We start from the raw sequence: 22,818 nt of genomic DNA on the forward strand, positions 1-22,818 counted from the left end.
GAATGCTGTTCCTCCAACCTTTGAATGAATTGCTTATCCAAGACTGGATGGTGTTAGTGAAAAGGATAATTTTGGAGTGGCAACTGTGACCAGTTTTCACTAACAAGAATACTGTATACAAAACACACCTGTTCCGGGAGAGCAAAGGAACCTGTTTTGTAACAAGTATTAAGATTATTTTGTTTTCTACAGAAGATATAGCCTGAGATCAGGCTCGGACAGGCTACAAAAGATGTTGTCCCTAAGTTATTACTTTTACTCTTTGGAGCTGGAATTATGGAAAAATTAGGCTAATGTTGGACATCATGCAGGATAGAAAAAACAATTAACTGAGTTTAATAGAAAATAAAAAGTTTACAAATTAAAACGATTTTTTCTTTTCTTAAGAGTTGTGCCAAGTGACACAAAAACTGGTTTGGAGAAAGGTTTGCTAAAAGGGATGACGTTTTGTTGACAAAAGCAAAGTATGTATTCATGCTTGTTTTTTCAGGTGAAGAAAATAAGTTACTTAGCACATTTTAATAAAAATCATGACCAATTTAACCAGAACCTACCAGAACCATTTTAATAAAAATCATGTCCACTGCAACATAATTATCAGTTCCAACTTCAAAATTAATCACTGTTAAAAGGTCAGGATTGAACGTTCAATATAGCAAAGATAGAAAATTTGATACGAAATTTTGATGAGTGTTAAGAAAATTTATTCTTGGTAACTTGGCGAGAGTCCTGATGCTGTGCTGTAGCAGAAAAATGACACAGGAAGTTCCCTTGATCATATTTTTTTGTCTGGTAAAGCTTTTTCTCAGTAAATTTTACGTTGTATTTAAATGAGGAAGGTAGGCCATAAACTGCAGGTTTCGGGGAAGAGGTCACCCTTCTTCCAGGCTGCCTTTGTAGAAAGTCGACCATTTCCAGACAATAGAATTTCACACTGCCGGTTTCAACTTTCTTCTAAAATATAGGAACTGATTCACAGGTTTCTGGTATTAGAAATATAATCCGCATTTAGGTTTTTCACAAGGAATTGCCACTCATTTTCACAGAGGCTCTTAATATGCCCAAATACAGTATATTACAGAATTATCTGCTCAGTTTTCTCAAAAGTATTCCGAAGTATTGTTGTTCGAAGAAATTTTGAATTGATTAATAGAAAAACACGGATTTGGGTACAAATTGTTGGGCCTCGTTGACCTTTTAGTACTTGGCCTTTTGCTATGATGAAATGTTTCTTGAAATCCTAAACATGCTGTCAGTTCCGAGAACCTGCCTCCTTCCCAGTAACAGGATGTACTGGTTCAACCAACAGGAAAACCAGTTGTGTGTGATGGACAAACATCTGCATCGGCTGGTAAAAATTAAATGAACCGGAAAAAATCATAGATAGACCGCCTGATAATCTAGATTCTAATAAAACTGCAAGGAATGCAGGCACCGTGGGGGAGGGCTGGGGTGCAGAGACGTCGGAAGCTTCATGATGTGGCGGGGGCAGGTCTGGCAAAAAAGGCACCTTGGGGTGTCAAAATTTGCTGATTAAACAGATCGGGAATCGACGTTTAGCCGATGACGAAGCCTGGTTGTAGGTGAAAGCCCTGTCAAGGGAGGGAGGGTCGATGTTCTGGGGGCGTTGTCCCTAGAGAAATTTTTTTCGTTCTCAAAACTTCTTTCACCACAACACCAACCAGCAAGGGGGGCTGGACCCAACCCTACTTTACATTGAACAAACATTTTTGTTCTGATGACTATCTGCATGGCTTGATGATATAACTTTTGGATATAACTCCTTTGAACTTACTGTTTTTTTCTTTCTTTATTTAAAGTCGGTACAATCTGTAGCTATAATCAAGCTAATATTTAAGTTGGCACAATCTGCAGCCATATTTAAAGTTGATACAATCTGCAGCTATATTCAAGCTAAATAAAGCAGCTATATTCAAGCTAAATAAATAAACTAATTTAAATTACCAACGCTAAATATAATTCAAATAAAATATAACTGATATTGCATACACAATTCTTGAAAAGAACACAAGTATTAAACGATGAAAATTCAGAGATTTTTTCTTTAATTTTGTAAAGTTGATAATTATAATTATTTTGTTTGGAACTGAGTTCTTTATTTTGCTCAATCTCTTTGACAAAGATCTTGAGAGCAAAGGGAAGCATATCAATCTATTATTGTTAAAAAGGCTGAGGTTTCGGAGGTCCTGCGGCAGAATGGAAAGAGGAGGCCTTTTGGGAGCGCAGCGAGCAGAAAAATTTTAGCGACCATGCCCTTTAGATTACCTAAATACTCATTTCAGAATTTTTTTGCAGTCATTTACTTGTAATCGTTTAAAAGTTGCACAGTTTTGTTATGTCTTACTAATTGCTTTCACAAACTCGAAACCTCGAGAGCGCCCTAAGCCTCAAGGCCCATGGTCAAATTTCAATCGCCACCTCCTTTTGGTAACCCTTGTTGTGAGCTTGATTTTTGGTGTTTCTAAAAGCAGATCGAAAAGAAACATTTTAGATCATCGCCCCAAATAAAGATAACCCCTTTGCTCATTATAGCACTTAAGTAATCCAAGGGCACTTATGTGGCTATATGCAGTTGGCAAAAAGAGCAACTCGGTGAGCTGCCAATGTAGTAGGAATACATGTCATTAATTGTCATACGTATTAATTACGCTAACCTCTCTTTCGTTTGCATATAACACTTAGTTTTTTGTTTAGTAATTTAGTCAGTGATTAACCTCAACACGAGTCGCTCGCTTTCTATGTTCTCTCTCGAACCAATTTGTTAAATGCTCGAAGTGACAAGCGATTTCGAGGAAGTCTAATCTCTGTTACCAGGCACCGTGGAGCGTTGAGAAAAGTGGGGGTTCTAAAAAAGTGGGGGACTAAAACCGTATAAAAAGAGGCTTTTCTGGTAGTTTGATACTTAGTATTTGGCGGCTATAAGCCCCCCCAGCCCCCCTGCTCCTCAGTGCCTGGTTACAACTGGTGGAGGACCCTCAAAGATTTCTGGACAACCGTCGCTCTGTTTCTTGTTTTCGACGATTTTATATCTAATCCCTGTTACAACAAGGCAGGGGGGGGGGGGGCTCTTGCACAAAATGTTGCGAAAAACAATAGCAAAAGTAGAAATTTAACAATTTTTGGCATCAACACTACACCCCTGTCCAAGGGGCACATTAACTGAATTTTAGAAAAAGGGTGCCAAGAATTGATGCCTTGACTGATATATCAAACATATGCGAAACAACGTTGGTAGAAATCCGAAATCTGTTCAGCATGATCATGAAAGTTAAAGAGAACTAATCAACGAAAAAATTTTTGTTGGTCAAATTGCTTTGCAAATCGATTTTCAGTTCTCATCAAAATGGAAAATATTGAATTTTGTCTTGCATGTAGGTATCAAGCGATGCTTGAAACATTACATTTTTGAACGATTTTATTAGCATTCAAAAAATTTGTATGAATTGCCAAAGCCGTGGCATCGGCGCTCTTCCTGGGGCCATAGCCCCCACTTTTTGTCAAAAATGCATAAAAATGGAGAAATGAAACACAATTTAAGCCTTTTTTCGGCTTTAGCCCCCAATTTTCACAACGATCTGCTGTACCTGGAATAAAGTTTCCAAGGAATGCTTGCAACGAATCGTTGTTGTTTATTCTCGGTGCGTTGCGGTATGGAGGAAGGCAGGACGGAGGATTGCAATTATTAGGCGGGGTTGATATTTTGGAAGTGTTTCTTTCTTCACTTTCTTTTGAGTTAGTAAACGTACACTACTAGCTATACTAAAGCTAATTAATACTAACTAAACATATTAACAATAACCGAATTTAACAACGCAACAAAAATAGATGAATAACTATTAAGATACATCAATGTAAAGTAGGTTCCCTGTCATTTTATGTGCCAAGCATCCGTGATGACCACTCCCTCTTTATGTATTCACTGTTCAACGACAAAAATAAGATGAAAAACAAGAATTAGTAAGTTTCTTAAAGCAACAGAGTATAAAATTTTGATCACCAGAGGCGAAAGTTGTGGTTTGAAAGACAAACACCCGAAAGCCTTTCTAGTGTAACATGACTCGCGAAATCTGCCTTAGAGAAATTGGTAGGGAGACGATGGAGCATACTTGTTGGCCTCTATATGTTTTCAAAATATTTGGGGGGCGCTCATTGGAGAGTGGGTGCTGATTAGAAAAATTTTGCTCAAAAGGGGGGCGTGCATTAGAGAGGGACGCTCATTGGAAAAAACACGCTTCTTAACATCGCCACCGAAAATGGGCGTGGTCAATTTGTTGGGTGTGATCCCTTAAACTGAGCACCGGTCAAAAAATTTCCTGGAACCGCCCCTGATAGCCTACTTGTCCTATAAATGGTTTATAAATGCGGCATTAGCAAGAAATCGCAGACATAGTTTTGATACATGCTTTATAAAGGTTTTTCTATTTGAGCTTGAGGTTATTTCTGTGGGAATTGTGTTCTTTACTTCTTGACATCTGTATGATACAGTGTCTAGTCCGTATGCTATAGTGTTTGGTTTATTCTAGTGAAAGCGATCCACCTGAGGTTTTAAGGTGATTCAGTTATGCTAAAAATGTCTTCCATGAAATTTGGGTTTTTGTGATGAATAGTTTTGTAAATTTCTGTTGCAAGTTACTTTAAATTCCTTGTATGGATTGTAACCGTATTGTCTTTGAGCAGTAGTTGTTCAAAATTAGATGAAAATCGTTATAAGCTATTGGCAATTCTCTTTCATGAATGTTATTAATAAGTTTATTGATTTCCCTACTATAATACATCCATACCAAGGAACAGTAATTAAAGAATGTCATTCTTGCAAGTTGTGCATTTATCTTTTTTCCTGCTTCTTTACACATACTGTTAATATGGTCATCGAATTTTAATTGGTTGTCTATTGCTACGCCCAGCGATTTCACTTTGTCTTCCTCTTTGACTATTTGCCTGTTTACATAAATGCTACATTTTTCAACATTGTTCGGTTTCGCTTAAATCATCATAAGTTTGCATCGGTCTCCATTGAGCTGCAGAGCATTGTTTATAAACCATTGGTTTGTGATATTGATTTCATGTTCTAGTTTAGCTGATATGCCCTCCTTGTCAGTACCTTCAATTCATATGGTATTATCATCAGCAAAGTTGAAAAAAGGGGACCAACGACAGAGCTTGGGGAACATCTGTTTTTATTTCTTTCCATTCGCTAAAGTTCTCGAATGATTGGGTTGATACTTTGGTGGGACGGGCCAAAACGTACGAACGGGAAATAAAGTGACAATTTATAAAGCGTTGAAATCATATAGGACCACAACTGCCCCCTCATTTAGAACCTATGTCTGGGTCAAAACAGCTGATCACAGAAGGTCAAAAAACTTTATTTGTCATTGTTATGTATACACGTACTTCGTGACTTTAAATGACGGGGTGGGGTGGTAAAGACCTTGTGTTATAGATGGGCATCAAAGGAGTAGTGTAGACTTTTTCAATCAGATGATGTTAATTCAGATTAAAGTGGGCATCTAAATACAAATTAGACCTGTTTTTAAGACAGGCATTCCTTATAAAAATATCAAATAATATTATTCTTCAATCTAATAAGAGAATCTCTATTAGTTGATTAGCTCCAAACAATATTGTAGAGCATAGTAGACAGTCTTTGCAGAGACAAGCTGTTGTTATAGGTGGTGTAAACTACACAATTTTCTACTTTCTAGTTACTTTGTCTAATCTTATTGAATGGCTGATTTTAACCTTTGAGAACACAAGATCATAAGAAAGACACACCCTGCAATTAACAATTTTTTTATCTTAGTTGGCAATGAACAGTGAATGATACATTTGCAAAGCAGTTACACAAAATATCTGGAAGATATTGTTATCAAGACTGAGGCAGAAAAAAGAATATGATTTCAGTAAAATGGTCAAAAAGTTACAATGACTGCAGAAAATCAGAAAAAATTCTTTCACAAAATCAATGAGTATGTTACAAAGAAGAAAACCTTTCATGTTTAAACATATAAAATAACAAGCAGTCTGAGCTATTATCACTAAATAATTGTGAAACTGCATGTCAGGAAACAATATTTTAATCATTCCAGATATTTTTTTAAATAGGAAAAATTATCTTCTAAGGAAATCAGTAATAAAACTAATTCAATGGAACAACCTATGGCTTAAAATAAATGATTCAATAGTTTCTAATTCCTGAGAGTTGAGGAAGCGGCAACAGATGGCAGCCTATAGCTTTTTAATTAACATCAGATTGGCTCAAATATGGGTAAAAGAACAAAACAAAACTTATAGAAGGAAATAAGGGACTGATGCAAGATTTTTTACTCATTTCCTATGGAGCAAAGAATTTTAACTTTGTGTGACACCCTGAGAATATTCAACCAGAGAGGATAAGAAATATAATTTCATGTGATACCAACATGAACTCTTCAACATGAATAACTTGACACACAAATTACAAAGCCAATGACAAGAAATATTGGCCTTATGATAATGTGGTAGCTATTCTGGATGCTGTAGGATCTCATCTAATTCTTATTAGCTGCTTAGGCCAAACTGTGTTACTAAGTCACTGGCATGAAGATTTTATCTGGTTTTTTATGTCCATCCCTACAATTTTACCACTTTTTCTTGTGTTCATCCAAGCTGACTCCACCAGGACCAAGGGCAACAAGCAATAGAAGGCCACCAATGACAGACATGGTTTGGAAGAAGTCATACTTGAGGAAATCTCTCATTGCCTTCCATGCAGGCACCATCCAGAAAGCATTCTCATAGACATTAAGCATTGTTAACCAGAAAGTGAGCAGAAGAGCACACAGCTTTGTTTTGAATCCTACTGTTATGAGAAGGATCAATGTTGTACCAATCAAATTTTGTAGCATGTGGAATGGGGTCATATCAAATTTGAGCAGGGTGATGAACATCAGAAGCAGCAATATACGCCCAGCCAGCTGCAAGTATGTTTTAGGCTTGTTTGGTGCATCAAGGGTTGGTACTCCAGCAAACAGAGTTTTTGCTTCCTGGTGGCATTCTGCAAGCAAAAGAATTAGGCCACCAACCAATGCAAGACTCCTAAAATGGCAAGAGAATAAAAAATGATTTAAGATCTTCAGCAAGCTGCAACTCTTTAATTAGGGTAACTATATGGAAATGATTTTCATATATATCTAGATGAGTGTTCAGCTATTCAAAATGTATTAGTCTAAAGATTTATAAGAAAAAAACAACAGAATGAAAGAATAAACTATGGTGCAAATTTTTTTCAACTTTAAGTGCATTTCATGACGCAACTGAACTGGCTATTATGTAGCTGATACTCTTACAGATACAGTCTGATATTTATTTTTAAGTCCTAGGTACCTAACTACTTTGTCCCTTTAATAATTTAAAAGGCACCAAATAATGTTTGTAGCTGAAACAGAGAAAAATACTACCTGCCAATTGTCAATTTAAAGTCAATTGATTTGGCCAAATCTTGTTCCACAGTCTCAAGAAGGTAAATGGTTAGGAAGTTGCCAAAATGTTATTTATATATGGTAATATGGCACTAATGAAAGCTTTATCAAAATAGATATCTGTTGCATTGGAAAAAACTCCCATACTGATCATGAGATTCTTGGTCAAGATTGGATATAATACTATGAAAAATAAATAGCCATGTAGCATTTCTAAAAAAAACAATGTCATCAAGGTACATTAACCAGCCAGCCTTCGAAGGTTTCAGATATGCATGTTATATCACCTGTCATGAGGTTTACATATGATAATAATATGCTGTATATTTCCTTAACTTTAATACTAGGTTAAATTTAAAGAAAGCAGCTGTGAGAATATCCTTTGTTTCAAATGTTTGAGAAGACCTGCTGTAAAGGAGCTGTACAGACTCTTGACAATATGGCAAGTTGTTTTCAAGATCAGCCAAAGTATTTGGCTAAACAATGTTAATTTGATTAACCAGAATGGACAATTCACTATGTTTGTATTGTGCTTATACTGAGGCCCCTTCTGGCCTCACCTGAAACTTACAAAGTAGAACAATTAAGTTCCAGTTTCCTGCCAGTATTCTCAAGATTGTGATCATGTGTGACTTGAGAGGACTAGTCAAACAACAATATGATAAACACAAACAAACAATTTCAATGGTCATTAGCAAAATTGGTAATAATTGAAGACAACATTCTACATTGGTAATTTTGGGCCTTAAAAGGTGTGAATTGAGCAAGATTGGATATTTGTACAAGGGTTAGCATCTCTAACTGCATGAATTCCATATCTGCAGGAAATAAAACATTCTTTATCCCTTTAAATTCCAGGACTATATTCTAAATCCCATGTTAAATTGAAAATGAGCACAAGAAAGAACTGACAACATTAGAAGCAGTAGAGACTATGTTATCTCACCTCATAAGAAACTTGATATCCCATAGAATACTATAAGCAATAGTCTACAAAAAAGATAAATAATATGTTATCTATGGAAGGATATTGAAATAAAAAATTATCCAGGCTAAAATTTACTTATCCACACCACTGACCATTTGACTTGAATATTAAAAAAATAATCCGGCAAAATTTTTGGCTTGGCTGTGGTTTATTAAAGAACCTGAAAAATTGACTTAATACAATGTTCTGGTTGATAGATTAAGAAAAATCACAATCTACTTAATTTGAAAGGAATTAATGTTCATAAATGATTCAAAACTTCTTGTTAATGAACAAAAACGAGAGAAGTGATATGGCTACTGTCTTGCATTATCGATTTAAAAATACCTGTCTAACCGTAACCTCGGCTCAATCAATCAAGGATGCATAGTATTCTTTTATTCAAAGGAAATATAACAGGAAGTTGTGAAGTGATTTAATCGTGGTTCCATAGGGTATTTCTTGAAATATTCTCTTTTCAAACAGGAGCATCACTTCAAACACTGTAATGTATTATTTTAACTACTTCCTCTTTTTCTATGAACACAAAGGTAATAATACGTAGTGGCCTAGGAAGGTATGCCAGTAGTTACCTGAAGAAGAATAATCCCAAACAAGCCACCAACTGCTATTTCAACTTTCTTTCTTGATAAAACCATGAAACAAGCTCCTAACTGACCAAACAAGTTGATAATAACAAACAAAGTTGCTAAAATTTGGCCGCAGCCCCATTGGGCGTCAATATAATCGCGCTGCTCGTGCCATTGGAACCACATACGAATTCCATCTTCGAAGAAAGTCGACACAAGACAAAATCGAGCCACGTGTGGAAGGTAGTGCTTGGAATGGCGTAAGAAATTATCGGCAAAATCTTCTGCCTTGGACATCATCTCATTCTGGGGTGAGTTAGGCATCTTGAAAAACAATTGTACAGTTCTTTCCAGGTGAGATACAACAAAAGTGGGCAGTCAATGTGCCTTTCCTTGCCACAGGTTAGTCCACATCAGGTGCTCTGTTTTCAATGAGCTAGCGCGATCGAGGCTGAAATGCCACGTTGTGAACAACCATGTCATGTGATCAATATCGCCCTAAGATGGTAGCACTGACCACCAAAAAAAATTAAAGAAGCACCTTTTTGAAATGAGAACATAGCCTTTTCCAAGGGAAATAAGCTGCGGGACAAGCCTTTGCTTGTATAAAGAGGAGGAAAATAGACTATCATTTGAAGCAATTGAAAGTAACTGGGCCTGAAGGGCAGGGACGGAATTGGGGGGAGGGGGTGGGGAGTGGAGGTTGTGCGAATATTTTTGCGTCTTTCGCCAAATTCGGTTAAAATCATTTTTTGGTACTTGGTAGTAATCAAATATCACCAAGATTTTACTAAATTAATCTTCTCAATCTTTTTTATCCTAAAAGACCAAATTTTAAAAATGGGCGTTTCCATCATTTTCCAGTGACCTGTAGGGTGTTGCAACAAAATCCAATTATTAACTAACATCCTTCCAATCCTTGCCACTTACGTCCACCTCTTCTGGAGGGGCAATTGCCCCCTTGCTACTGTGTTAAAAAGACACTGAATGAGAAACAGTGGCGAAAACAGGGACTGAAGTGATTCTGCCGAAAATGCAAGATTTTCTTCCTTCTTGACTTATTTTTGCTCCAATGGACACATATTTTTCAATTAGTGATAGCAATGACAGATGACTCTAACCCCATTATCTGTGCCCCATGTAAAAGAACCCAAAACCAAGAACAGAAAAATCTACCCATCAGAAATATCTACCCCGAAAGCGGAGGGGTGCCTTGACACACTAATTTTCAGAAGGTAAATTCGAGAACCTAACAGTGAAAATGAAAGCCCCACCTCCATATTTCGAAACCCACCTCGGCCCTTGCGCATCCCCATACTGCACTTTTACCAAATATTGAAAAATTAACAAAATATTTTTCGAATTATAAACAAGAACTAACAAATTACTTCCCTATTGAATGCCATTAGTTGGATGATCTGAAGGGTAAAGTGTTTTTAAGGATTTCTTACGGACACCTTTTCTGACGAGAAGTAGGCCTAAACTTTGAAATATTGCTGACGTCCCTCGTTAAATTTCAATGACGTATTATTGACTGGATAAGCAAGGCCGTTTCAAGAAGTAAGAAAACTAATTTTAGAAAAGGATTCATCATCACTTGTTTTCAAGTAATGGAATATGATTTGTGTTTTCTAATGAAGGGTAATACGTCAAGAATAGAGATCAAGTATCCAAACTAAAAAAGCGTCCCCTTTGCAGTATGATATAGAGTTCACACCTACCCCCTTTGATTTTATCGGGCAATTCTTCGAAAAATGTACCAAATAGATTTCTTTGATGTTTACATCCATGCAATCATAATTCCTATTATGTCTCATGGCTACTACTCGACTGCATTGGGCTAGGTCGCTAGGATAAGACCAATTTTACCGCAGCAGCAAGTTCTAAACCAAATGGCTTTGTCATTGACCAGTATAATAGTAAACAGATGTAGTTTTTGTTAATACAGCTAGCTAGAGATAAATGTACATGTAGTTATATATTCAAAAAAACAAGCAATGAATAGACCAGATATACCATATGTACCCCTGTGATTGGTTTTGGCGGGAATACGTCATTTTTACTCGTCGCTATTATCAGATGAACGATAAAAACTTAAATTTTTGAGCAATAAACTAAAAACTGAAAGAGATGAAAAAGATTTCGTTTTTCGAAAAGAAAGAAACAATACATGCAGTATTCAAACTCTTTCTTTTGGAAATTGTAATTTAGTAAGGCTTGTCATTAGGACAGCAGCTTATGGGTTGCAAACTGGGGTAAGTACAACTTTGATTTTTCAGTATGAATATAAAGATCCATTTCCATATCAAAATCATCCGATTGGAAACAGTATATTCTGCCCCGGCCTCCCTAAGACAGCTTAACAAAGTGTTGCAAATTTTAACGTCACCTTATGATAAGCCTAATCAGCATATCACTTGCGACTGTTGAGGCAATACACTCATTTTTTAATAAGAAACAAAGGTCGATGGAAATTTCAATACTCACTGTTTCTTAAGAGTTTCTTAATTATGGTGTCATGAATGACGTTATCAAAATGTTCGTGACCTTTTTGATCACGTCAAGAGATTCGCTTCCGTTCCGATGCTGTATTTAGATGTGGGAAGTATATTTTTATCCCTTATGTCTTAAGTTCTAGGCCAACAGGGCAATCTTGCTCTTGGATTTTACAAATTTTTGTTGTTCTCAGTTTTATCATGATTTTATAGTTCTTAATTGTTTTGCCACCAGTACTGAAGTTTCCTAATCTTTCTGACTGTCCAGTACTCGTTTCTTATAGCCAGCTTCTTATAAAAAAATGAGTGTACAGTAGTGTTTTGAAAGCCATACTAGCACATAGCCACAATTTGATAAACACACCAAACGGTTAGTGGATAGCATTTATAGCTTATGAAATATACTACAGACATCTGAGGTAGACTTGGACTAAAATCGTATGCCGTCGAACATAGCATATACTGTAACCAACACAAAAATCGTCGGAATTTCCGAGCACCAAAAAGGCAACAATATTTCTTATCTTGTCTTTGTCAATGTCATAATTAAAATTCATCTCTGCAATCGAGCTTCTTGTTACTTCTGAGAAGTTTTATATCTCAATTTAGTTGAAAAAATGAGTGTGCAAATCTAAGTACCTGGTGGTTATTACGAACAAGTGGTGCCTTCATATTTCAATTTTGCTGATTCTTTTTAATAGCAAGGAATCTCAGGCAATTTACAGCAAAATAAATCGTACAAAGAGACATTATATAAAGTTTTAACAGAATATTTTCGATTGATTTCAATTCGAAAAAGGTATCTCTTTTGAAAATGCATTCATTTATCTATACCAACAGTGTACTTAATTTATATTCAAAAATTTGAGTGAAACATAATAATTTCAATATAACTACGGGATAGATGTAACTTTCCACAGTTTTATTGTACAGTCATCTGAGCATGAAGCAAGCAATGAGGAGTCTTTGGGGTTCCATTTGACACAATTGATATCTTGTGAATGGGCCTACACAGACAGAAAGACGCATTAAAATAACAAACACTTTGTTTGAACGAGCAAATATCTATACTTTAATCAAAGCTTTATGGTGACAAAAGATTTTAAAAACCTCCTAACTCGATTAAAGAAACTTTGGGTGAAAACTTGGCTAAGCAGAAAAATACTTTTTTACGAAAAAGTCTGAATTAAGCTGAATTACTGCTTGTTTGCATACAGAAAACGAGGTAGCTTTTTAAAAAGACCAGTCATTTTGTTCTGTAAACTCACTACATAATTAAATGAATTATAACACTCTAAAAACTAAGCAATAACTGCTTGGCGAGTACACAAGAAACAAAAGCCAGTGATAGTTTTTTTGCAATTTTCCTTCTAAACTAAATGTAAAGCTCAAACCAAACCAAAAGCAGGTCGCAGCATAACAAAACAACACAACAGTATCACCAAAAGAGAGAAAGGGCTGGCAGCTTTTGTTCCTTTGAGCAAGATTCTAGTTCTACTGGAAAATGGCCGCGAGGGAACTTTTCAGACATCCCCGTGATGAAACCATTTAAAATGCAACTGACTGCAATTATTGATTACTCAAAAGGTATTCCTCTTACCTTTGTTACGTTAGCAACAATGACAAAGTTTTCTGAAGTCTCTGTAGTATTTTCATTATCCTAAAAGGTGATATATTACATAAGAGGATATGAAACGAAGAATACCTAACAAGTGCCACAACCCATAAAGACATGACAAATAGTTGAATGCAAAACAATTTTCTGTATAAAAGAAGAAATTGTCATCCAGGTTTCGTGTTTCCAGGATTGCTGATAAAAATTCTGTGCATATAAAAATCTGAGTACCACCAGAACAATTTCAAAAAATAAAATAGACAAAAATTGCTCAGCAAAACATCTAGCTGTTTTTTGGATTTTTGACCATAGTTGAAATATCACTTGTTTTTTCATGTTTCTACTTAAAATAATTCTAATGCCACTCAGATAAAACCATTAAACAGCTAAGACCTGAAAAAATATGAAGAGAATTGAAAAACAGTAATAAAACAAATTTAAAACAAACAGAGATTCTGGAAACAGACAAGTTTCAAGGGTTGGAAATTCTGGAGCAAGCATTATCTGTAAACATCAACCAATGCTGTGCCAAGCAGACAATGCTAGTGGCAGAAGCATTGACTATAATTTATATAAAACAGAGGAAAAACACTTGTTCCTTTGCAACACTGTTCAGTCAATAAAAAGAATTAATTCAGTCCGTAACGGAAAGGGCAACAAAAATCGTTAACAAAAATCTTAAATAAATTCGCTTAACGATTTCATAAATCGATTAATTTTCTGTTTTATTCAGTGGAAAACGCACCCTTAGAGGAAATCTCAGTTAATGGAGAGTACGATGGGTTATAAAACTAGTATAGAAAAGAAAAAACTTCAAACTCACTTCTTTAAATATTTTCATCGCATCATCTGCACCGCATGAAGCTATGAGGCCAGATTCATGAGACCTATCAAAAAATGGAATTACAAAAAAATAGAGAAAACACGAACAAAAATAAGTAAATTTGGCACCTTTTATTTCTTATTGTTCATACATAAGAAGTGAAAAGCTTTGAAAGAAAAAAAACAAAAACTTGGTGAATCTTACTGACATTAATGGGCGATAGAAATCTTTGTATCTCTGCTGCTAGCCAATGAACAAGTCATAAATAATATTCTTATAGATCAAAACCTTTGACAATTCATTTGATTTATATTGTGAAATTCATATTTATCTTTCCTATCTAAAAATATGCTGTATGGAGACTTCCATTTCAGCGCCCCTTGTTCCTTTTCGCCCTAGAGGCAACTGTTTCGCCTCCTACCTTTGTTTAACCAGTGACATCTATATCTATTTTTTTTCTCTGTCCCTAAAGATTACGCACTTCAAATCAGAAGAATCTGCGGAGATATAATACTATACAAAATGAGATATGGCAACAAAATGGTGAGCAAAATTTTTGTTTGTTGAGCTGAATATGTCTATATTTGTAACAGAGGATGCTAGAGTAGCTCTTCCAGTAAAAAGGTTATACGGTTGTATTACTCAGCCGGATCATAATGCAAAAACTTGACCTTGACAACGTAAACGAGAGTAGAAACCCACATATTTGACTTCTGCTGAAGGAAACTAAAAAATTAAACTATAGAAGACATTATACTAAAAAGTTTGTTTAAAGACTCGTACCAATCTACGTCATATACACTACGCGTGTGATAGCCTGAGAGGGTAGAAATGCACTTCCATTTCGGATCTTTGCCAGTAGCAACAATACCTTAAAATTAAAAGAACATATAAGATTATAACTCTCTGCGTGGAGTAATGTATATGACATTGTACAATCATGCTATATAAACTCTGATTAGTTACATTGACAACGGAACTCAGAAAATATCGAAAAAAGAGCAAAGAGAGTATAAACGCTTAGAGAGTCATCAGCTGAAGTATTTTCCTGAATTTCATCATGTTTATGGCCTTATTCACACAACAGAAACTAACGTAGGTTCAGCAGAAGTTGGATCCTATCTTGTGAACAGACCTGATTAGGGTTCAAACTGGGTTAGATTTGACCCAACTTCTTAGGCAGTTTCGACCTGGCTCATGCTGCTAAAGAAATAAATACAATTTTGACTGGAAAATAAATATGAAGAAGTCAACACATCAATTTTAATGAATTCGGACAAACCTTGTTGATTATCTGGAAGAAAGGATCTCCATATTTTTAGGGTTTTATCGTCACTGCCAGAAACTGTAAAACAAAAACACCTTAGGTTTTATACAGATAAATTGATGCTATAAAACTTGAATAGCAACTTCTAACTTTACTAGAATACATAATTTTGAAAGTGAATCTAGCAGATCCATAAGAAGAGGGGTACAATGATATTGATACACAATCCTGGTAAACCTAGCATTACATATTGCCAATCTCAAATCTATAAAGTAAGAGTCATGAACAAAGCAAAACAATAATGAAAATCCAACATTTTCAGAAATAGAATTTAAAATAACTCAAATGCTAATATTTTGCCTGCAAAGCCCAATCTCCAGTGAGAAAAAGTCTTGCAAAATTTCGCTGCGAAATACTTCACGTGACAAATTCCTTTGAATGCTTTTGTTGACCTCACAACATTGAAATGTAAAGTTTGGAAGCGTGGCAAAGGAATACGTAATATGTTTGGCTGTTGAAGGATTTTGCAAGCGAAAAGCGAAAAAGTTAAACTCATTTCAACTTTTTTTTCGCAGAGAAATTCTTCGCGAGAAATCCCAGCAAAAGATAACTGCGCATGCCCAAGACGTATTTCGCGCAAACTTTTTCGCATTTTGCTGATTTTTTTCTCACTGGAGATTGGGCTTAAAGTCAGGGCTTCATCAGGGCAAATGTCATGAGCTCTGATGAAGCCTTGTATTTGTCATTGTATTTGTATTTGGGTTCTACTAAAGTTTTTGTCATCAGAATACGCAGATTCCATTATGGGCAATAAACATATGCCTTTCAGCTGATTTCAACTATTCTATGGGGATAGCCGTATTCTTATAATTGTCATGGTGCAGGCTGTTTGATGAAACCTCTATGAAATTGAAAAATAGGAAAGTAGAAGGGTAACAAATCCACAGTAGAAAAGTAACAATAATACACAAAATGCCAGGAAATGTCATACCTAGCCGATTTCCTGTTTTGTCAAATGAAATTGACCATACGGTGGAAGAATGGCCTCTCAGAGTATCATAACAATACCTAAGAAGACAATGATGGCAGCTTTATTATGCTATATAGAACAAGAATAGTTGGATATATGGGATCAAGCACTATGTGAAAGACAAATTAACAGCAATCTCCATAAAGAAATAGTTAAAACTCAACTAACCAATCATCTTCATCTTCTTTGTACATGTTTATAGTGTCATCGTAACTACAAGATGCTAATACCTGTATCAAACAAGAGGAGAATTGTTCTGAGTAATCTGCATTTCATGGAGATCTCAATCATAAAGATCTGTCTCTTGCAAATTAATAAGCTAACAATTTACACAAAATTGATTACATTTGGATTATGATTTGTTTGTGCCCACCTTATAAATCATGTAAGTGCCCACCAAAGCATTTGATATCAATGGATGAAAACAATGACCCAATAGAGTAGATTGCCTTGCAAATTATCAAATCTAAATCTCGCTATGGAATCTCTATTGACCTGTTAGAACATTGTATAAATTATGGAAACCACAAATTTGATTTCTTGAATGACTTGACTTGAATGACACTGTTTCATAAAAATCTATGTTTATAGAGCACATTTACCAGTGGGTGAAAAACGTGTTGAAAGTTATTTATGGGAAATGCTCAGCTCAGGATAGGAATCCATTTCTAGCAAGCAATTGAAAACACACAACATATACAAATACGACAGAAAAATTCAGCAAAATACACAATACCTCACTATTTGGATGCCATAAGACCTTTTTCACATCCTGAGTATGTCTGTTCAGAACACTTACACATTCATAATCTTCATCTTCAACTATAACAAAAGGTCAGAGCTGAATAAGTTACACAAAATGTAACTTCATAAAATATATACAGATAGCATAATTCAATTGCAAGTCAAAAAAGATATGAGGACATTTTTGCATAGCAAATTATCTGGCAATAATTCTGCCCACCTTCCCAAATCCAGACACTTTTGTCTCTACTGCAAGTAGCAATGAGAGAACCTGAAGAATTCCAACTGCATGACTTCACTTCATTCTCATGGCCTTCTAAAGTTGCTATGCTTTCGAATTCTAAAAAAAGAGAAGGATGACAAATATTTTAGAATTTTCATAATTCAAGCAAGTGAGATGGATTAGGCACTTCCACAGAATTAGACATGTCATACTTTAATACACAAAGCCTCAGTTTTTCTGAGAAGTTTCTTGAAAAGTCACAATGTTACAAATGTATCTAAAAGTGATTAATTGTTCCTGTCATCAAGGTAAATAATAAGGACTCTTTTCTTATGGCATGCAGTCCTTTTCGTGAGCAAAATTACGCGCGTGGCAAATCGCACATGTAAACAAATTTGCGCGTGCGATCGCACTTGTAAGAAAATTTGAAGTACAAACCTGATAAAATTGGTAAAAGGAGCAAGAAGGAAAAAGCCACTCGAATACGTGCAAGAGCAAACTCAAAATTAATCAATACATAACAGATGTTGTTGCCCTTAGCAGCCATCTTTTAAAAGTCGTCGTCACTCTCCAAAGTTACAAGAGCAAGTAAAAATTGTTTCCAACAGCTACTTGCTTTCAGGGCCTAATTACGTTTTGACAGGAAATCAGTTATTACACTTAACATGCTAATGGCGAATTAGCTGAAAGACGAGACGCTAAGTTGAATGGAGCACTCAGTCAAAAGCCAAACATCACTTCCGAAAATTGGAAAAATCATATTGTGGTCAAAAGTGCGAATCAAGCAACAAGGGAAAGGATAAACAATCATGAGACCATGAGAAATTGATGTTAAAGGGCCTCTCCAGCAAAAAAAAAATTTTTATAATGACTTAAAAGTTAGCATCTGGTGCGTGTATTATGACAAAGTGATTGTTTTTGAAAAATTCCAATTAGTTTAGAAGTTGTAAGGCTTTAAAGTTGCACCTTTCCGAGAAAAAAACGACAAAAGCCGAATCAGTTTGGTGACATTCTGACGTCACAATGTGCGGCTCTCGTTCGCCATGAATTTCGTATATCTTCCACCGAAGCGTGAAGGACTCATGGTCACGCGTTGATAACTGCATCCAGTTCCAGTTCCTGTTCCAGCTCTTCCCTCGCGTATAATTAATCGAAATTGTCACTTCAGTTGTTCTCCAGAAACGATGAACAACTAAAGGCTTCAGAATTGGTGTCTGAAATGCTCAAACTAAAAGCTGGTGGAACAGAACTGAGAGTACCATCACTTGCAGTGTTTAATTTGCGAATCGCCGTCGTTCGATTCGGTTTGAGGCGAGACTATCCGAAATACACTGTGACGTCAAAATTGCGTCACAGTGTCACCAAACCAAAAATGTTTGTCGGTTAATTCAATTAAATTATCGAAATGCAAGAGCTTATATCTCACAAACTGTAAAAAAATATCGAAAAACAAATAACGAATTCGTGATCAGCAGGCTCAACTTCTTTATAAAAATTGCCAATAAAATGCAAGTGCAAAATTTGGCTGGAGAGGCCCTTTAACAGAAAACTGCAAAAACACCTGTTTGCGCGTGTGGTCAAAAGCACGCGCAATTTAACTTGCGCGTGTGCAGGCGTGTGCGGGTGCGATCGCACGCGCTAAACGAAAAGGACTGGGCATGACATAGGCCACTTGATCGATTATTATGTTGGCAATATGTCTAAAAACACTAGAAAAACTTTTTTCTTATTTACTAAAAAGGAAAATTATTTTCTATAGAGAAATATAAGTCTTTTTAGAATATATTCATACTTTTTCTACAAGGCTTTCCTTTTGTATATCAAAATAGGCCTATATAAAAAATACAAGCACGAGTCCGGTATACTTGTCCAATCAGTGCTGCGTGCCAAAAGAGAAATGTAACAGTTTCCATACCTCCACTGCTTCTATTCCATATTGTAACAGTCCCATCAAAGCTTGCTGAAGCCAACATGTTTCCACAAGGTGACCATATAACTAGAGAATTAGTGCAATAGTAGGAATTACTCTGGTAGAAAATGATTTGATTTATCAAACCACAGAATTTAAATAATAAGAAAATGTGAAAATTGCACAAAGAGTAGAAAAATACCTAATGGTACAAATGTGCTTATTAAAGGTTAAAAAAGAATTTTAATAAGAAGTCTCTCTAATCGAAATCAGTGGATTATGGCAACAACAAGTAGGAAATCAAAAACTACTGCTATGGCAATAATTTTAAAGTAGTTTAAATCATTGAAAAATAGTTCTTAAAAAGTAAAGAGCAAATCAAAGCAAATCAGGCATTCTTTAAAATCATTTTAAGCTATTTTCAAGTAAGTTTGTTACGACTTAGCCTGATTTAGTTTTACAAAGATTATGCCAAATACTTCTTTGATGATCAACATTATTTGTTTAATGAAGACATATCATTTGTTGTCATTATAAATTTTTCCCAAATGTTTGAGCAACAAAGGCAAATAGGACAGTAACCTCCTAGTGTAGCAGAGCTTAGAGTAGCATAAAACTGATTTGCAACCTAACACATTTTGAGAATAAAAAGTATCCACTATCAAAAGGGGTTAAAGCATCTCTAAAGCCAATCTGTATTGAAACAATATTTTTACAAGAAACAGTAAGTGCCATGACCTTCCTAGGGAGGGCTCTTGTCCTCTTTGGCTCTTGGTCTTTTGTCAGAATCTTGTCTATATAGTCAATCGCAGCAAAATGTTTTCAAAAACAAATTTAGAGAGACACTTTTGAACCTGAGGTAGTCAGGCTTTAGAAGGTTGTAGCAGCCTCACTTGATTTGGTCTTTTCTTTCTACAAACTGTTTCTTGCTTTCTTGTGTTTTCACTAGCAATGAAGCTTAAGCAGCTAATTGTTATCAATAAAATGTTAATGTCATCAAATTTTATTTCTGTTTGAAAGATAAATAGAGACCTCTTTTATATCAAAGATCAGCCTTCTCCAAAAAAGAGACTGGGCCCCTGATTAACATTAGGAACATTGTGAATATAAGTTAGTCACATCAATGAAATACCTGATCTAATTGTTCTTGTGTGTCCCTCGTCTAGAATGGTTTTGCAAACCCATTTCTCTCCTTCTTTGCCCCAAATTCTAATTTATGACGGTCAAAGGCAATCTTAGATGTTGATGTCAAAATAAGCATATATAAGAATCATGAACAATAAGAACATAAGCAAGAATCATAGGCAATGGTAAGATATGCTCACAGTATTAATAGCCTTCTAATTTGAAGCTTCAAAGTTATTCTTAATGAGATCTTAGAAAAGGATATTGTTTTATCACCAGAACAGGTTGCAAGAAGACTTCCACTTGGACTCCATGCTAGATTCCAAACCCTTTCTTCATGTCCTAGAGCAAAATAATTAGAGTATTAGCTGGTCCATTGATTATTCAAAATTCTTCGAGATAGCTCCAGAGTAGAAGCTAGGGAGCAGGGGTGGATCAAAGTGTTATTATTGTTTAGAATTTTATAATAACTTTATGCCAGGATGGTCTGTTCTTTCTATGATTCTTCAATGGCTTAGAAAGCCTTTCCTAATAAAGCAGTAGCTGAAAAATGTTGCTAGGGTTGTATCAATAAAACACCGGAAGCAAAGGTCAGCCATGCACTAAAAACCCGTTGTGGTAGTAGCCCTTTCCCCATTATTAGAAATCAACTCCAGACTCAGGTAGCTAAAATGATGTGGACCAGGAGATTTAATGTTAAACTTCATGTCTCAGAACCACAATATGGTGTTGCTGGTAATTGAGACCCAGTTTTTGAGGTTTGCCTGAAAAGAATTAATTTTTTATAGCTATCAAAACCATCACTATACGTATGCCCCTAATCTACATTATTTTCCTTTCTTGACAGGAAAACAGACACAACATAACAGAGGTTTGAAAGCCCAATTTCTTCAACAAAAACGCTAGTAGGGTGGGGGCAAATCACATGTTTTAGTTATAGTCTTAGATAAGCAAAACCGAGGTGGCTGTTTTCTTTGGGGGAGAGTTTCTTTGCTGTTAATCTGCTTATTGTTTACATTACTAAAAAGGCCCTTCCATCCTGTTAAAAGGATTGCATTCCTACCACCAAAAAGAGTCCTATTATCTATGTTTCACCTTGTTAGTGGTTGCATCACTTCAGCAACTGGTGTATCACAAAGCACATAGATAGTTTGTAATTAGCCAGACCAGACATGTCTCGTGTGTTTTGCTTGATACACATGCTTGAGACACATATCAAAACAGAATTCTCAAGTACTAAACAAACAAGTTGTATGTCTCTTCTCCATCTTCAGTTTTTTCCAAATCCTAGCAAAAATCCTTAATCTCTTATTGGGCCCAGCTACAGAATTTAAGTGATGTCATATATTGATCAGAGAGGTAGTTCAGATGATCTTCATGCCTATATACATGAAAACAGGTTAGCACATTTGCAACTGAGACCCCTACTAAACTATTACCCTCGCCCAGATTTTCAGCTCAGGGGGATGTGTTTCTTTCAGATTGTACTATTATGCACTCATGCCGAGTAAACGAAACAATGCAGGTTGAAAGCAAAGCTCTTTCTCAGTAAAGTTTTCAAGGAGAATGAAGAATTTTCACAAACCTTCTAAAACAGCCAACTCTTTAACAGTAGTCGACATCACTCAACCATTTCTCTATCCATAGGCCAAGTGTGGCATTCAATGATATACAAATTTATCAGAGCGAGGCTAATTTGGAGAGCCTTTTTTCAGCGGGAATATTTTGTTCCTGTTGTTGTTTTATCGGAATCATGTCATGTGTAGTGTAGTAATTTGAAGGCGAAAAACTGATTGCAAAAAGGCCGGAATCTTCCTTGCTTTAAAACTCATAGTTCTGGTAAGTTCTCATTTTAATCTCCTTTATATTTCTCTCGAAGTATCATATCGTACAAGATTAAGGCAGGAGGGGCAGTGTTGGTGCTGAGGGCAAAAAGTAGATTTTTTTCATTATCATAATCCAGTACTTGTGAGGGCGGGTGGTACAAAATAACATATTTGCATGCATCTGTGCCACCCATACAATTTGGTTTTTTGCAATCAAAGGCTCTACTGTTCTCTGAGGGTGTTCCTTTGATGATTTAGAGCAGAGGTTCTTGGGTTTGGTTTTACAGATAGCATGGCAATTATAAATGGGCTGGTTCCAAAATTTTGATTGTTCGCTTAGTCTCAATACTCTATGATTGCAGAATCATTGAGAATGTAAAAAGAAAAAAATAATAATCACAGCATATTTAAGGGCACTGCTTGCCCCCTTTGCCCCTCCTGGAAGAGGGCAGGAGATGCAGCTGTCCTTTTACCCCTCCAGGGTAGGCACCCCTGGTTTTACGATCCCAAAGAGTCACATCACAGTCGAAGCTATGGGTTGCAATGTATGGCTGATTTTCACAAGATTTCATGTTTGGTCACAGCCCGTGGGCCCACACACCTCAGGTGCAGGTGTGTAAAAATTACCCTGAAATGCCAGGTGTGCCAGCAGTATCAACGTTTTGAGTCTACAATTTGAAAGATCTAATTTTCAAGTCAGCAGTCAGTCAGCAGAATGTCTTC

The 22,818-nt window shown here is 35.9% G+C and overlaps 2 protein-coding genes and 1 long non-coding RNA gene across 3 annotated transcripts in view; 1 reads left to right on the forward strand and 2 right to left on the reverse strand.

Annotated features, from left to right (window-relative positions):
* Positions 1-5,798: 5,798 nt before the first annotated feature.
* LOC135694188 (surfeit locus protein 4) lies at positions 5,799-9,480 on the reverse strand. The gene is made up of 3 exons (XM_065212887.2): positions 9,042-9,480; positions 8,428-8,471; positions 5,799-7,098 (listed from the first exon to the last, which is right to left on the reverse strand). Exons 1-3 carry the CDS (start codon positions 9,360-9,362, stop codon positions 6,642-6,644), a joined length of 822 nt encoding a protein of 273 aa, XP_065068959.1. The 5' UTR covers positions 9,363-9,480; the 3' UTR covers positions 5,799-6,641.
* A 2,855-nt stretch (positions 9,481-12,335) lies between these two features.
* LOC135694187 (putative cytosolic iron-sulfur protein assembly protein CIAO1 homolog) lies at positions 12,336-21,988 on the reverse strand. Its single transcript, XM_089111645.1, has 13 exons — positions 21,855-21,988; positions 20,533-20,611; positions 20,277-20,356; positions 19,151-19,231; positions 17,233-17,352; positions 17,005-17,090; positions 16,437-16,498; positions 16,230-16,306; positions 15,254-15,316; positions 14,755-14,842; positions 13,972-14,035; positions 13,134-13,193; positions 12,336-12,540 (listed from the first exon to the last, which is right to left on the reverse strand). The coding sequence occupies exons 1-13, from the start codon at positions 21,889-21,891 to the stop codon at positions 12,427-12,429; spliced, it is 1,011 nt and encodes a 336-aa protein (XP_088967771.1). The 5' UTR covers positions 21,892-21,988; the 3' UTR covers positions 12,336-12,426.
* The window catches only part of LOC135694189 (uncharacterized), a 69,598-nt gene continuing 68,744 nt past the window's right edge, over positions 21,965-22,818 (forward strand). The window contains exon 1 of the long non-coding RNA XR_010517139.2: positions 21,965-22,108. This is a non-coding gene — a long non-coding RNA (uncharacterized LOC135694189). The remainder of the gene's footprint in view (positions 22,109-22,818) is intronic.

Source organism: Rhopilema esculentum, chromosome 11 (assembly GCF_057945365.1).
Source record: "Rhopilema esculentum isolate cy_ngs chromosome 11, ASM5794536v1, whole genome shotgun sequence".
Classification (NCBI taxonomy): domain Eukaryota; kingdom Metazoa; phylum Cnidaria; class Scyphozoa; order Rhizostomeae; family Rhizostomatidae; genus Rhopilema; species Rhopilema esculentum.